The sequence below is a fragment of the Ascaphus truei genome, chromosome 1, assembly GCF_040206685.1.
Source record: "Ascaphus truei isolate aAscTru1 chromosome 1, aAscTru1.hap1, whole genome shotgun sequence".
In the NCBI taxonomy this organism is placed as follows: domain Eukaryota; kingdom Metazoa; phylum Chordata; class Amphibia; order Anura; family Ascaphidae; genus Ascaphus; species Ascaphus truei.
The window spans coordinates 352,950,346-352,966,841 of NC_134483.1; the positions used below are offsets into that span (position 1 = coordinate 352,950,346).

At 39.5% G+C, this 16,496-nt stretch overlaps 1 protein-coding gene across 2 annotated transcripts; it reads left to right on the plus strand.

Annotated features, from left to right (window-relative positions):
• The first annotated feature begins 306 nt into the window (after window positions 1–306).
• Window positions 307–15,823, plus strand: LOC142499672 (alcohol dehydrogenase 1-like). 2 transcript variants are annotated; one of them, XM_075609385.1, is made up of 9 exons: window positions 307–442; window positions 3,196–3,297; window positions 3,775–3,916; window positions 4,518–4,605; window positions 5,242–5,461; window positions 8,585–8,845; window positions 11,160–11,295; window positions 12,283–12,421; window positions 15,639–15,823. In XM_075609385.1, the coding sequence occupies exons 1-9, from the start codon at window positions 425–427 to the stop codon at window positions 15,661–15,663; spliced, it is 1,131 nt and encodes a 376-aa protein (XP_075465500.1). In that variant the 5' UTR covers window positions 307–424; the 3' UTR covers window positions 15,664–15,823. The 2 variants fall into 2 exon arrangements, with proteins under 2 accessions (XP_075465500.1, XP_075465511.1); XM_075609396.1 differs by lacking the exon at window positions 307–442 and adding an exon at window positions 2,715–3,069.
• The last annotated feature ends 673 nt before the right edge of the window (window positions 15,824–16,496 follow it).

Below are 16,496 nucleotides of genomic sequence, written 5' to 3' on the forward strand. Positions count from 1 at the left end.
TTTCAACCAGTTTATCCCACTTTTGAAGGAGAACTTCAAGCAGGAGTCTACACTGATCAACGTATTTTTGCATTTGTTTTATATCTCTTCTTGTTCTTTCCAGTGCGGTTTTTATATATATTTTTTAAACTAATGTTCCATTTAGCAATAACTAGTTTTGTAGGAGTTAAACTTATATTGGCGCCAAGCCGCTATGTGTGAGGAAACAGCAAGATTATATTGTTTGTTTAGTTATGGGAATCTAACCATTTGATTGGATGGGTGGGAGGGTGTTTCAGTTTTGGCAAATACACATCTACTGTAAAATAATTGACAGTAGAATCAACTCGTGGCTTATGCATATGCATAGTATAACTAGCTACAGTACAGTAACGCATCTAATAATTGTATCATAATCTGCAAGTTAAGAAACACTGGAATCGAGATGGGCACCACCGGAAAAGTAAGCAAAATGTTTTAATTTCTATATAGAGAAAGGGGAAAAGATTTATTTTTTCCTGGCTTCAAATTAAGGCAATACTACAGTAGTTAGAAGAAAAAAAAACACAATTTGTGCCGTTGATTTGCAGTGAGAAATTAGAGGTTTATAAAGATCTCAGATCTGCATACTGTATGTGGGACAAAAATGGAACAAAAAGTGCACTAGATGCATCAATCAAAAGAATCCTACTGAAAGCAGTGGGATATATGTATCAAGCAAAAGGGCTTCAATTCTAGGGCAATTACAGGAATTGCTTCAAATATCTCAAAGAATTTTTTTTATATATTAATGATAAAGGGACACAATTAAACTTTTTTGCAATAAAATTGATCCTAGCGATGAATTTCAACAATTCGTCTCAAAGCCTCAAGGTAATTTTCGCTACTTTTAATCCTTTTATGTAGGCTTGTGTCACCAGACGCACATTTTGTTCATGAGATACAATAAATATATATATGTCTCTCCGCTGAAAAATTGGGGCAAGAAACCAACAAAATGAATAAAGAAACTGGATCCTATTGAAATGGAACATTTTCTGTCGATAAATCTAGAGTAATGTAGTCATTGTTTTGCAGCCAGAGAACCTTGATACTGTAAATAACTTGTCTGCTTCTGAACTTTTTCCCCTTTTGTAGGGGTCACACTTCTCTGCGGAGTGTGATTTGGTGTAAACAGATACAGTGCTGTTCACTTGACGGCTCCAGTCAACACTTTTATGTACTTTATAGCTGCGAGATACAGAACCCCCAGGATACTTTATAAAGGGCCTTAAGGGTCTCCTCTTTGCATAACAGAGGCAGTGGCGATAGAAAGATCTGCAGCATATTTTTCAAAAAAATAAATCCCATTGCAAGCAATAATATTATTTTGTTTAAATAATCTGATTCCTGTTGCCATATACTGTACCCCCCTGGTTAGGCTGTCATGAAACTCTGATGAACAGTTTCCATTGTGCAGGGAAAGAATAAACAAGAATAAACAATCGGTGAGCTTCATGGAGAGATCCTAAATGGGAGAGAAAATTCTGTTTAGGGTGAAAAGTAGAGCGATAAAGAAATAACGTTTTGCAAAACAGTAAAACAAGCTTTTCTGTGAACAGAGACTGAAAGGAAGAAATTAGGGGTAGATGTGATAGTTTACAAAAGTCCAGGGCAGGTGCAAGGGTAATTTCGCCCTAGGTGAACCATCAGCTTCAAACCCTCCCCCCCCCCCCACACAAAAAAAATATATATAGTAATCTTTTGTATTTGCCCCAGCCGGACACAATCCAATCTTCTCTCCCCAATCCCATTCTCTCTTTTCCACCACCCCTCATTCTCTTTCCTCACCTCCTCTTCATCCTCTCACCCCCTCTTCAACATTTCTCACCCCCCTCCAGAGTGCACGCTTCCTCCTCCGCTCTGCGACTGCTCCCAGACTCCCGTGAGTCATGCTGCTGCCATCACTCGCCTCAGTCTCCACTTTCCCTCAAAATGTGCCGCCCTAGGTCGCCTAGTTTTTGCACTGGCCCTGCCTCCTCACCAGCTTCTTCCATACCCCAGTTTTCACCAGCTTCTCTCACACATGCTCCCCTCCTCACCAGTTTCTCCCCACATGTTCCCCTGTTCACCAGCTTCCCCCCACATGCTCCCCTCCTCAGCTTCTCCCCAACATCTCTCACCCCCACACTTCTCACCCGCCACACCTCTCACCCCCCCACACCTCTCTCTCACTCCCCCCACACCTCTTTCTCAATCCCCCCACACCTCTATCTCCCCCCCCCACACATACATACCTCTCTTTCCTCTCCACACACAGCTCTCTTTCCTCCCACCCCCACACTTCTCACCCGCCACACCTCTCACCCCCCCACACCTCTCTCGCACTCCCCCCCCCACACCTCTCTCTCACTCCCCCCCCCACACCTCTCTCTCACTCCCCCCACACCTCTTTCTCACTCCCCCAGACACCTCTATCTCCCCCCCCCACACATACACACCTCTCTTTCCTCCCCACACACAGCTCTCTTTCCTCCCACCCCCCACTTCTCCCTCCCCCCTCTCTCTCACCCACGTCTATCTCCCCGCTACCTCTCCCTTCCTTCCTGTTGTTGTTCACTTTGTGATTATGAGGGAAGGGGGAGGGTGTGTGGGACTGGGCTGGTGGTAGGGTGAGTATGTGGGTATCAGGTAGGGACTTTTAGGGCGGGATTTTTATACATTGAAATACGTTTGTGAATTTTGAGGGATAGAAAAAAAAGCAAATGCGCCTTTTTGAGACAGCTCTACGAAGATCTGCGGCTGAATCCAACTTGCAAATCCACGGCAGATTTGAATTTCTGCAGAAACATTCGCCCATCTTTATTCTTGCCTTGTATCTCTGTACAAAACATACTAAATTGGCACAGATATTACTGAGTTCTTCCATCCTATTTCTGTAGTGATAACATATACAGGTGTAAATGATACTGTGTCACAAATATTAATTATCCTCCCACTGGCTGTTCACTGACGTAACCTAGTTCACGTTTCACTTGTGCTCAGAGGACAGAGAGAGAATACGTGAAGCTTTAAACCTATTTGCATTCCCACAGCTATAAACAGCCCATGGTATGCAATATTCCAAGCATTGACTTAACTATTACTTAATTTAGGTTGGATTTTCATAACACAGTTTCATTAAGACTTTAATGATTAACTTTCAGCTATAGTAATTATATGTTTTATATTGTATAGGTAATTAAATGCAAGGCAGCTGTGGCCTGGGGCCCCCATCAACCGTTTAGCATTGAGGAGATTGAAGTCGCTCCCCCAAAAGCTCATGAAGTTCGCATAAAGGTGAAGATGACCTGTTATTTTTTCTGTTTTCAGCGGCTGTCCTCAAAATATAAGCAGGCGAAAGATTTCTACACATTTACTTTTTTCATTACTTAACGTTTGTATTGACTATTAAATGGAGATTTTCCTGCATCTGATCATTTACCGTCAAACATTTATTTAGACCAGGAGTGGCCAACTTCAATAATCAAGGGCCACCAACAGGTCAGGTTTTCAGGATATTCTTGCCTATGCACGGTGGCTCAATCAGTGGCTCAGTCATTATGAGTGAGCCACTTGCGCTGAAACAGGAATATCCTGAAAACCTGGCCTGTTGGTGGCCCTTGAGGACTGGAGTTGGCCACCCCTGATTTAGACTCACCTGGATGGATGTAATTATCCAAGTGATTACAGTTCTACAAGGAGACATGATGCTGCATATTGTAGTTTTCTGTACAAGAGTCAGTCTCTAAATCAGAATCTCATGACTTCATGCAGATTGTGGCCACAGGGATTTGTCGCTCAGATCACCATTTTCAGAGTGGAGCAATTAGTGACTTTAAATTTCCCGTGATTTTGGGCCACGAGGCTGCCGGTATAGTGGAGAGTGTGGGAGAAGGAGTGACTAAAATAAAACCAGGTAAGACCAGCAATAAAGCAGAACCCAGGTATAATGTCTTCCCTTACATATGTTTTCGTTCCATAATTTTTTCTACTCCCAGTGACACTGAAAATAATCTACTTACTTTGCCTATTAAAAAACAAAACTGCACCAGATTTATCAATGGGAAAAGATCATTATCTAAATGTGATTAGTCCTCTTTGGTAAATATGGTGCAACTTTCTTGTTCCACTTTTGCCTTAATTATGCAATATACATATACATACAAATACTGTTGTAAGATCTGTCCAGTCTTCCAGTTTACGAAAGAATCTTGACAACCTCTTTGTTTCTTTAGTGCTTTGATTGTGCCCTGGAATGGACAATAATACAATCTATTTAGGGGCAATAAAGTATATAACTATACCCATTTTGATAAACTTTTAATCTCAAGTTCCTTGTCTTACCCTTATGTTAAAAATGGCACCAACATCCCGACACTGAAAATGGTGACCCCCCCTTAATTTTATAAAGAAGAAATACATTTTTAAAGTTCAATAATTAATGTTTCATTAAAGTTTTTTTTTATTGTGTTCAGTTTGCAGTTTTAATACAGTATATGTATTTTGTTTTCTTCTAGGAGACAAAGTCATCCCGCTTTGTATTCCTCAGTGCGGAGAATGCAGATGTTGTATAAATCCAAAGAGCAACTTATGTTATAAAACTGAGTTAGTTATCATTTTATCATATTCATGTCATAGTCTCTGGAGACTTCACTTGGTTATGGTGGTTTAATAGCATGAATTTTAATCATATGGGATCTTTTCTTGGAACACGTGTATAGAGTGTCTCAGATTTAATCAGAATGTACATTGTAAAATCTTTCAATCTTTAGAATGTAATCAATGCCTGAGCAGAAAAAGAAAAAAATACACAAGAACAGAAAATCTAGTTTCTGAGCACTCTGTCACTGATGTGGTTTCTGAATTATTTAAAACTTTACTTTAATGTCACAAAATGAATAAAATAATTGGTATTAAAAATATATATAAACAACATATGTATAGTGACTATGACTGTAATCAGAGTACTGTATGTGCTCACAATCATGCAGTCATATGTATTGGAGAACTAAAATATGTCTCCAAATAATCTATGTAGATAGATTTGCCCTCATATAGGCTTGAGGTATATAGCTAAATAAACACACCTCTTGATCCTTCCATGGTAATTCTCATATAGTTCACCTACACATATACATATACACTACCTCAACCATTTTCTCATGCAAATATTTGTCCATAAATTGAATATTAAAAGATATTTGTGCTTTGAAGAAAACTGTTTGTGTGTCTCTTAAACAGCATGGGTAAATATTTCGGGCTGATGTCTGACAATACCAGCAGATTTACCTGCAAGGGGAAGCTGATATACAACTTCGTAAACACCAGCACCTTCACCGAATACACTGTGGTGAATGAAATAGCTGTTGCTAAAATAGATGATAATGCCCCTCTGGATAAAGTCTGCTTGATTGGCTGTGGGTTTTCCACAGGATATGGCTCTGCTGTTAATACTGCCAAGGTAAGTGTTGATTTATCATTCATCATTAGGCAGTAAAAACATGATTTGATGCTACTGCGGGTTTCACAAACATAAAATGTGCATTTTCACAGGGGACAAAATGTGGATGTGCTTTTATGTCTTAGTTGAGGGGTCAGCATGGCCTTCGGCATTTGTCAGTAAACAGCTAGGACACAGTCAGACCTTCTATAATATTATTGCATCCCAGTAAAACTAGGCTGTAAAAGTGGGGGGGAAACTGCATCAGATTTAGCACACAAAAATGCTCCATAACTTCCAATTGAATACATTTTCTTTTTTTTTATTTATGACTCTGACGCTATTTTTTGCACAACTTTCTGCCTTTGTTTTGCAGCCAGAATACTATGATAAATAATCCATATTGTGTTCTACTGTAGACACTATTCCTCAAAGTATCCAAGCTGCAAATCAGCATAAACTTTGATAGGTTTTATTAGATACATTTTAAATAATGGAGGTAAATAATGACGATCAACACACTATAACCCAAACGAAGCACTAGAGTGAGTGCTAGGGTCTATATGGGCTAGTCTTTAAAAACTGTAGGGTATAACTGAATCTACAGGATCCACACCCAACAACATACAATCAAGGATACAATAATTCCTTGTTGAGTTGGCTAATAGGGGATTAAATGGTCTCTGTTACTGCACAGTGTGCATATATACAGTAGACAGACTGCGTAGCCTGTAAGTAAAACTGGATAAGAGTACAGAACAAATTAAAGACTGAGTACACTCTAATCAAAGAGATAGTAGTGAAAGGTTATATACTATCATATAGTGTTATTAAATCAATAGGTACTTGCTATGCACAGGTAAATGAGTAGCTCCTGCATAGAGCTATATGAACATAACTAGCTCAGTAATAGCAAAAGTAAATGCAAAATAAAGATCCAGGATACATATATAATCAGCTGATAGGGATCATTACCCTCTACCAACTAGCTAACAGTATGCAGATAACTGCCTATTGCGCTGCAAAGTGTGTTAATGAATCAGTAAGTGATTGCTGCATAGAGGTCAGTGAATAGCTACTGTAGCTCCTGTATAGAGTTACAATAATACAGTAGCTTGGTAATGTCAATCTACTGTAAGTACAAGGCTCAGTACACTTATTATCAGTTATCTGATATATAAAAAATCTAATTCCAAGTAGTCTATAAATGCACAAGTAGCAGTCATAGCTATATTCAGATGTGTGAAATACAGGGATCAGCAACCTCTCTAAATACTATCAGCAATAGGTTGACAAATAAAGAATCTTAGCGCAGGTAGTGTAAATGTGCCCAGGTAACAATAGATATCTAGATTCAGGTACATATACTGAAGGGTCAGTATCCCTACATTTTGAATATGTGTAAGTATATGCCCCTTTAGATACTATATAGTGCTGTGAATACTATCAACAGTAGGTTGACATATCAAGAATCTCAGCATAGGTCCAAGATCTAAATCTGCCCAAGTATTAATGAATATCTAGATACAGGTTCATATAGTGACGGGATCAGTACCCGCTAAGTTATAGCCATAAGTATATGCCTCCTTAAGATACTTTAGTATATTTAGTAGATACTTTAGTATATTGTGCCGTGAAGAGAGCTGTGAGAAGCTGTGGTTAGAACACCGCTCTCACTGACACTATGAGCATGAAACACAGTAGCATCTTCTGACTAAAAATTTAGCTATTTGGTATACACAGTAGCAATGTGTCCCTGCAAGTAACTGGTCAGGAAGCAGACAAATAGATGATTTAGAAACCCCTATGAATCATTGATGCTGGGAGGCCTGAGTGCTGGATATATTTCAGACAGGGAACAGCGGCGTAGCGGCGACACCGTCAGGCCTGTATTATAGCAAGCGCTTGCGTGCATTACGTTGCGCGTGCTTGTGGCACGCAAGTTTTGTGCACATAGGCCAAAAGATTATGCGCACGACAAGGAGGCGTAGCCATGATGTCACAAGGGTAGGCCTCAATGTAATTGGCTTGTGGTAGGACAGCCGCTGGAAAAGACACATTTCTTTGTCTTTCCATACAGCTGCCGCGCCAACGCGTCTGCACTAGAGACACTTTAATAGGGAAACAGGTATTTCTCATTGAAGCGCGCGCTAGTACGCATGCGCTTACCATAAAACAGACCTTATGCTGTCTCGTGCACAGGACAATGTCTGTTACTTCCTGGTTTGCCGACGTGCGCGTTTCGCGTGTGAAAACACACTCCTTTCAAGGTCAGGGATTTCTTATTATATGCCATATTTTTCTCATTTGTCTAAGCCAGGGGTGGCCAACCTTTTTTTTTTTTTTTAAGGTACCAACAAATGAACACAATTTTTTTTTGCGGACCACTGTTCTACTGGCCCCCCTCTCCTCCTCTTTCACTCAATTTCTCCTACCCCCCCATATTCTCTCTCACTCAATCCCCCTCCTCCTCTCATCATTCAACCCCCCTTCTCCTATTTTTTCAAAATAACCCCCCCACTCTAAGCATTTTAACTTGGGCGGGGGGGTGGGGCGGCCTCCATTACTGCAGCAGAGGGGAGCTTGGGCATTCAGAGAAGATGCAGAAGTTCAGCACAACTTCCGAGGGGGCCCAACTTCCGGCACTGGTGAGCCATTCCGAATGTTGTCGTGCTGGCCACCTCTGGTCTAAACCCTTAAAGCTGTATGATATTGGGGCTTTTTTGCTTTGTCACCCCATAATTTTTATTGAAAAAAATATTGTCACAGAGATGCAGAAAACCCCTGCCTGTGTATAATTTTACTGTGCGTCAAACGGTAAATTATTTAGAATCAGAATTGCCCAAGAATTGTTTTCAAAATTAAGCACACATTTGACAACGTAGAAAGGCTTGGATGCCCTGCTGTTTTGGACCAAAATCGTGTATTGCAATACCTCTAACATACTCTCTGTTGCTCCCTTAATTTTCTATGGGGATTATGTCAATGGTTATGCATATTGAGTGGCATGAAAAGCAAGCCATCCTTAAATCAGAACTGGGTGTGCAGGAAGTTTGGAGGAATGTGACTTTGAACTGATCTGACTATAGCATTATGAATGTTTTACGATTCAACATTTCTGTCTGAACATTTCACCCACTACAGGTTGAGCCTGGATCCACCTGTGCTGTATTTGGGTTAGGAGGAGTCGGCCTCTCTGTGATCATTGGATGTAAAGTAGCCGGTGCTGCCAGGATCATTGGGGTAGACATAAACAGTGACAAGTTTACAAAAGCAAAAGAGTTAGGAGCCACTGAGTGTATCAACCCAAAGGACAACGAGAATCCCATTCATGAGGTGCTGGCAAAGATGACAAATGAAGGAGTGGATTATTCTTTCGAATGCGTTGGAAACACTGATATAATGGTTAGTAGCACATTCCAGCAAATATGATTATTGACCTATAATGTGTTCTAGAAAGTAAATATTTTCTAATTAGAAGAATGTTAATGGTGTTATTTTGTCTTGTTTTAACCCATCCTGGTATGCACACAGCACTTCAATACACAATATTGGCCGAAAATGACCCGATTGGTTGCTTGGGCACATGTAGAATCAGACTCTTAGAGTTGTGCTTTAAGGCAGGGGTGCTCAACTCCACTCTTCAAGGCCCCCCAGGATATCCCAGATGCAGCACAAGTAACACAATCAGAGGCTTAGTCTTCGACTGAGCCTCTGATTGAAACACCTGTGCTGAAGCTGGGATATCCTGAAATCCCGACCGGGGGGGGGGGGGGGGGGAGGAGGGGACTACTGGATTTGAGCACCCCTGCTTTACGGTACTGGGTTTTAAAAGGTCCTGGAATAGAATTTATTATAAAATAAAGCCATTTCCCTGTTACCATGGGAAAAAGGGTATCTGATGTTGATGTTAATATTACTCCTATCTTGTTTTGCTGATATAAATGTGTGGCCCAAGTTTTTTGTAGCAAATTAATAGATTTCTATAAACATGGAAATGTAGTGTTTCCTAATTTTGAAGTCTCAAAAAATATATAGGTATAAATAAAAAACATAATTTTATGATAAAGTATCCACCACCCCAAACGGAGCATGAAAATACTTTTATGCATTCAAATATATTAATACATTTTCTCTTAGCAATGTTAGAAAGATGAAAGGTGTAAAGGGTTAAAAGTGTGTTCCCCCTATATCATCAAAGCATAAAGCTATTTAGGACTTGTCATGATAATATCATGAGATATTATGTATTTTAAGCCATCTGGTGCTTCAAGAGTTAATGAGCTACAATTGATTTTAAAATACAATATGTCGGGTTTGTAACAGGTCAGGACTTTTTCCGGGTTTTTGCTTGTTTTCAAAGAGGGCTTAATTGGGTGGGCCTGTCACGGATGGCCCTCTCAAGGTGACACGTGGGGTTTAGAGGGTTGTAAACGATGAGCAGATACTGGTCTGTCAGCTTCAAAGAAAGCTAAATGTTTGTGAGGACTTACTGGTACTTTCCAGAGAGAGGTGACACTCAGGGTAAGCTTCAGTGAAGAACTTTATTAAACATGACAAGATCATGTGACGTCATCTGCTGAACATGCTGGGCATTGCCTATGTGTATCCGTGGCACCGAGTGGCATATAATGATTACAGACACATCAGGTCCAGCAGGTACTCAGAGACAGATATAGATTTGTATATCAAATTTAGGATTAAGACGTTCATGATTAGTCTCATTGTTACCGTGATGAGTGCCCAAATCTGTTAATATAACTCATGTGTCTAAGTATTACAGAAGGAAAGTTATGAGTATGTTTATATATTGAGGGAGGGTTCAAATGTCGCGTGTAAAGTTTTCTTTTCTCTGTCATAAAACTGTCGGTCTCGCAGCTGATTTATGACAGGGGTGGGCTTATGTTGTTTCAATGGGGAAAATTGTACTTAAAGCTTAGCAAGGGTTTATGAAAAACAGATTTCAACAGATGTGTGTTTGGACACCATGTGAATCTCACGTCTGCGCCAGTGACCTCCCTGGGATAAAATGTAGGCATATGGTAATATATAGGGTTTTCTGTTTCCTGTTTTACATATATAATTAGTGTGCGTGTGTAAATGTATTTATTTAATAAGTGATGCTTTGGGCTTTGAATGAACAGTTGCATGCTCTGTGGAGAGTATTTACATATTCGGACACATTCTGCTACAATAGATTTTTGCGTGATAAGTGAATAGTTTTTTCTATCATAAACAGGGACCTAAGACCCTGGCAAATATATTAATTTTACACATGTTATTTGCATAACTATCTCTGGTGGTGGCCGTGTATAGATACAGTATGATTGCTTTTGAGTAAGGAGTTAATATTATTTCATTGGAGGTACCTTGTACAGGCGAAAGATGAGTTGGCTAGAATAGTCATGGGTATTACCCCGGTTGCATATCATGTGCCCACTTGTGTGCTGTTCGTGATAGGTGGAATGTGGGGATGGATTTAGGTGAGATATGACTCATTTGAGGGACCTTTGCGGAGGTGAAAAGTGGGGCAGCTTGCCAACTGTGTATTACCCCTTGTCCCATGGTGTAGTTATTATCCATTTGAGGGACCTATGCAGAGGTGAAAAGTGGGGCAGATTGCAAGCTGTGTATTAACCTTGTCCTGTATGCAGAACATGTGCTCAAATGTTTGCTGTACGTGACAGGACTATATATTTATTGTGTGTCATTTCCTCAGACATCTGCTCTTGTGTCCTCTCACTATGGCTTTGGGACCTCAGTTATAGTTGGAGTGGCTCCTTCAACATCTAAGATTTCTTTCGATCCTATGCTGATCCTCACTGGACGCACCTTGAAAGGGTCGATGTTTGGAGGTACTGTACTTTATGTGAAGATCATGGGGCAGCACTATGATACTCTTTATACATTATTCAACATAATCGTACACATACAAAATTTAACAAACAGGAAAAAATTGATGTGGATAAAATAATAAATTATTAGCAAATAAAGGACAGCAGTTGTGTTTTTGTTGAATAATCTGCAATCTGCATTTAATCCCATGCTTTAATCACACTGCTAATATATATATATTTTTTTTTATATGGATGTTTGTGATGTCTCAGAGCATCCGTCTCCCCTGTGCTTCAGAGAACTGAGAGAACTGATGTGGATTACACTATCAATGCTGCTACCTCTTGTGTGATGCCTTGACTGCCTCATACCTAACTTTTAGGACTACCTGCACACCTATGCTATAATCATACCCTCATATTGCCTTACATGGCTAATATGGATCAGGATATTTGTGATAGACATTATGGGACTATTTTTCTTCTTTTGTCAATTTAGTATGATCTGTGGTTACTATCTTTTTGAAGCTGATACTTTTTTCAGCATTTAGACATGATACACATTGTCTGGCTACACTATTTAGATACTGACATTTACTGATACATTCATCACCCAGTATCTAGTTTGCACACTGTTGCATACATCATTACATGTGCATTTTCAGCTATTCAGGGAGTGCCCCTATTTTGTGGAGTTACAGGGATTCCTTTCTTTTAGGAGTCCCACGCTGTTTTGTTAATTCATTCAATTTCTTACTCCTGGGGAGCACCGCCTGAGAGACTAGGCTGAGTTGTTAGTGCTGATTTGTTAATTTTTTGTTAGTGTTTTTTCCCCCCTATTCCTTCTCGTCACCAAACTAAAATTGTAAGTTCGTTAGGGAAGAGATTCATTGGGCATGTATTATTTTATGTACAACGCTCTATACACTGTTGGCATTATATAAGAAACATATTGTTGTTAATACATTATGCTTTGTTTTAAAGTTTACGATGTAACTTTTATTACAGGATGGAAGAGCAAAGATTATGTTCCTAAACTGGTTTGTGATTTCATGGAAAAGAAATTTGAACTGGATGGGCTGATAACTCACAAGTTACCATTTGAAGAAATCAACAAAGGATTTGATCTCATGCACCAAGGGAAAAGGTATGTTTTGTGTATGCATTGGACACAGAATACAGTTTTCCTCAAATGACTGAGCTCGGCTTACTATTACAGCTCATAGGTAACACAGGCTTATTCTATACTGTTACTACAGTGTTCACATACAGGTTTTTTTTATCATGTTTTTAGATTTAGTTTTTTGATATACAATAAAAATGTATTATTTTGAGTCCATTACCAGGAGGTTATCTTTTGAGTGCACTGCATAGGGTTCTGTTCTTTCCAAGTGTATGTTATATTAGTCCTTTAGTTGTACCCCTCCTATCTGATAAGGTGTAAAAAGGTACACTCAAACTTGAATTGTTATATGACGATGTTATAAAGTGATTAATGGGTTAAACAAATAACCCAATTGCAAGGAGCAAGTGCTCTGAAATGGAAGATGCAGCTGGTAAATAAATGTTAGTTCAAGAACATCCCTGATGAAGTAGCAACAGCTACAAAACGCGCTGGAATTGATTGTGTGCTTTTTACTATTCTCTATTAGTCATTTTGTAACTATTTTCCAAGCAACATTTCTATCGCTTTATTATTGCTGGTTAACTATATGAGGTATCAATTGCCTTTTTGGCTGCCGGCTATCAAAGCAATGCTGCTGCCTTAAGCTATTCTATCTGCAGTAGATAAGCCTTAAACTCTTGCACATATCTCACTTCTCAGTTTGGGATTCAAATACACAATCGGTCATTGTACAGTAATCTATTTACCTTGAATAAATGTAATTAAATTCTTGCGTCATCAATTCAGTCTAATTATGGTACGCAGAGTTTGCCATTTGTATTATAATTTTCTTAAGTGCATGAACTTACTCATTTTATACCACCAGCAGACACTGATATTTCGGCAGCAGGTACTGTATGTCACCCTGTCTATAGAACTAAACACAGTTCTATTTGTTTCCAAACTTCTCATGTCATACCTCTTCCACAAGCAGCCTTTTAAACAATCTTTAAACACCAGCACTGGGGTGCATTGAATGAAATTAATTTTTTATTCCCTTGTGTCTGATCTTCTGTATTTGGTTTAGTTGATAGAAGCTAATGGCAACTCAGATTTGGCAGAAACTGTTGCTGCAGCTAGAAGGGAAAATGGGCATACAAGTTGATACATCCTATTGTAACATGTGCATCGCTAAACTCCACTCTAAGACAGTGATTTAACCTAGTATCACCCAGAGGCATGACGCCGCGCGGCGAGAAACAAAGTGCATTCATCAAATGAAAGCTTAAATACCTATCGTGACGTCGAGCTGCACTGCACTGCAAAGCGGCAGACTCGTGAGGAGACTTTGAAAATTGTTTTAGCCAGGCGACGGCCGCGTCACGTGAGCGGTGTAGCCAATGAGGGTGAACCGCTTATGGCCACGCCTGCTTGTCTATTCCGGCTGCCTCCTGACTACAGTTCAAGTTACCGCTTTGCCGGATCGCAGCGGTGATGTCACAGGATAGCGCTGCCGCCCAGCAGCTTGTGTACAGTAGGGCCCCGCTTTACAGCGCTCCGCTTTACAGTGTTCCGCTCATACCGTGTTTCCCAATGTATAACCATATACATTAGGCTTGGCGCCTGTTCCGTTTTTCTGGCAATTTTCAGCATGACGCGCTCAGCAGCTGAGTATCCGGCTGTCACAAAGCAACAATTTAAGCGCGTGCGCAACTCCTTGTCAGATGCCATTTGTCAGCAAAACAGTCGGTTTACAGCTCTGCATCCCTGTTTTCAAAGGTACAATACAGTACAGTAGGGCCCCGCTTTACGGCGATTTCCGCTTTACGAAGGCGGCCTGGAACGGAACCCGCCGTATGAGCGGGGCCCTGCTGTATAATTGTATTAACAGAGTAGGTTCAGGAGGAACCCAGAAAAGATCCTATATCAAGCACTCACTGTGGAAAGAAGGAGGTGGATGATTACTCCATGAGATGCTAAATATCTCTGCAAATGGTCTATTGACCAGAGGCCAACCATCAGCTGTCATATGCATATACAGTAATTCATATATGTCCACATATGACTAAAAGTGAAAAATACAATAAATTTTAATAAACATAATAAGTAAACAAGTGAACATATAATGTATGTGTACTAAAAATCCTCATAAGAGGCAAACGCCATAATACATGTGATTGAGGTACATATCAACCACATGTATTATGGCGTTTGCCTCTTATGAGGATTTTTAGTACACATACATTATATGTTCACTTGTTTACTTATTATGTTTATTAAAATTTATTGTATTTTTCATTTTTAGTCCTATGTGGACATACAGTATATGAATTATATATGTCAGCTGAGGGTTAGCCTCTGGTCAATAGACCATTTGTAGAGATATTTAGCATCTCGGAGTAATCATCCACCTCCTTTCCACAGTGAGTGCTTGATATAGGATCTTTTCTGGGTTCCTCCTGAACCTACTCTGTTAAAACGATTATTACTTGTCCTATGGCACCCTGTTATATGCTATTATTGATATTTGTATTAGGCTGAGCGTACGTACCCACAATCGTGTGTAATTGTAGCCTAAAGGTTCCTACTGTATTTTTCCAATGTGAAAATGTATAGCATACTCCTGCCCAGAAAAGTTGCTTTGTTAGCTGTGTGCATCCAGTTTGTTGGCATGTATCACGTCTAGGTGTTTTATTAAGCCATACATCTCCACATTCAAGTTTATCCTATTCCAATATATAGTGGTGCAACTTGCTTTAAAGAAGAGTAATGACAAAATCTCAAGACGGTACATTTGTAAAGAGCTGCTTTGTCTACTCATCATTAACACTTGTTGCATTACTTATAACAGTTTTGATCTTCTTTCTTCTCAATCGGCTGTAAAACTTCCACAAAACAAATCTTCCTATAGGATTGTAAGATGTCTGATTGCATAAGGCAACTGTGAACCAAGTTTTCTGGTTGTGTTATTGAGCTAGGATTTCTGGCTCGTGTGGTTTAATAAATGATAAAATTTCTGATAAAACTGGCAGCACACATTGTCCTTTATCAAATTGCAAACAACCTTTTTTTGTACATGGGCGAATCTTCTAAAATTACACATATTTTCCTAATTTTTCTTCCTGTTTTTTTTTTCATTCCTGTTGGTCAGTGTAGATTAAGCCGCACAGCCTCCCTCCTACTGTTTTACAGTATGTAGAGCTGTTTTTTTGTTAACCATTTTGCATTTCTAATCACTAATAAATATTTTTTTTTCCAGCATACGCACAGTGCTGCTGCTTTGAGACCTTCAGAAAATTATCATCATCAGACAATGAACTTCTCCTGCCGGTTTGCATCATCCAAAAAAAGTTTTTAGTTCAGGAAACTGTATTAGCATGTAAACATGTAAGGATGTTTGATTATAGTAAATAAAATGAATAAATTGAAGTTTAGTACACTGCAGACCTGGTTATCAGCTTTACTTTTTTATTATGAAGACAGATTGCAGAACATACAGATATAGCACGCATATATTTCTGCTCCTAAGTAACATTCCGAAATGTTAAGTCTTCTGTTACACATACTGCACAGCTGTACACGCACCTGCTCAAACACTCACACACTTCTACTTGGGGGAGAACCTCTGCCATTAAATAGTCCTTTAACAAATTTGCATAAATAAATAGATTTTGCTTTTTGGGTGTCCTTGTTCAGACACGTGGACAGGAATGTGGTTGCATCGTAAAGTCATGTTTACTATACCCACTCTGCTTTGTCCTTCCTTGCTGTGTAGCTGACTTTTAGAGAAGAGCTGGTGAAGAGGTCAGGTTGGGTTCAGTTTGTTGTAGCTTTTGCGTCTGGTTACAAAATGCACATTCTTTGGTGATTTCCCACACAGGTGTGACACATCCTTTAAGTGTAGCTTACCTCGTGCCTCCCAGAATAAGGAACAATAACTATTAATCTATAAAAAAAACAATTGGGGGGAGGTTTCCAACTACAGATTGGCTGACATTTTGAATCTTAACTGGTTTATTGTTGGCATACAGGCAATGTGGTCTATATCTGTATGATCAGCGCCAGGCTGAGGCAGATAGTAGCAAATCCAGGAAAAGCTTAATGAGCTGTAGCAGCT

Bases quoted from the DNA above. Each gene is read 5' to 3' on its own strand.
- LOC142499672 (XM_075609385.1), top strand. The intron at 3,298-3,774 runs GTGAAGATGACC...GACTTCATGCAG, and splicing joins CTCATGAAGTTCGCATAAAG to ATTGTGGCCACAGGGATTTG. The intron at 5,462-8,584 runs GTAAGTGTTGAT...CACCCACTACAG, and splicing joins CTGCTGTTAATACTGCCAAG to GTTGAGCCTGGATCCACCTG.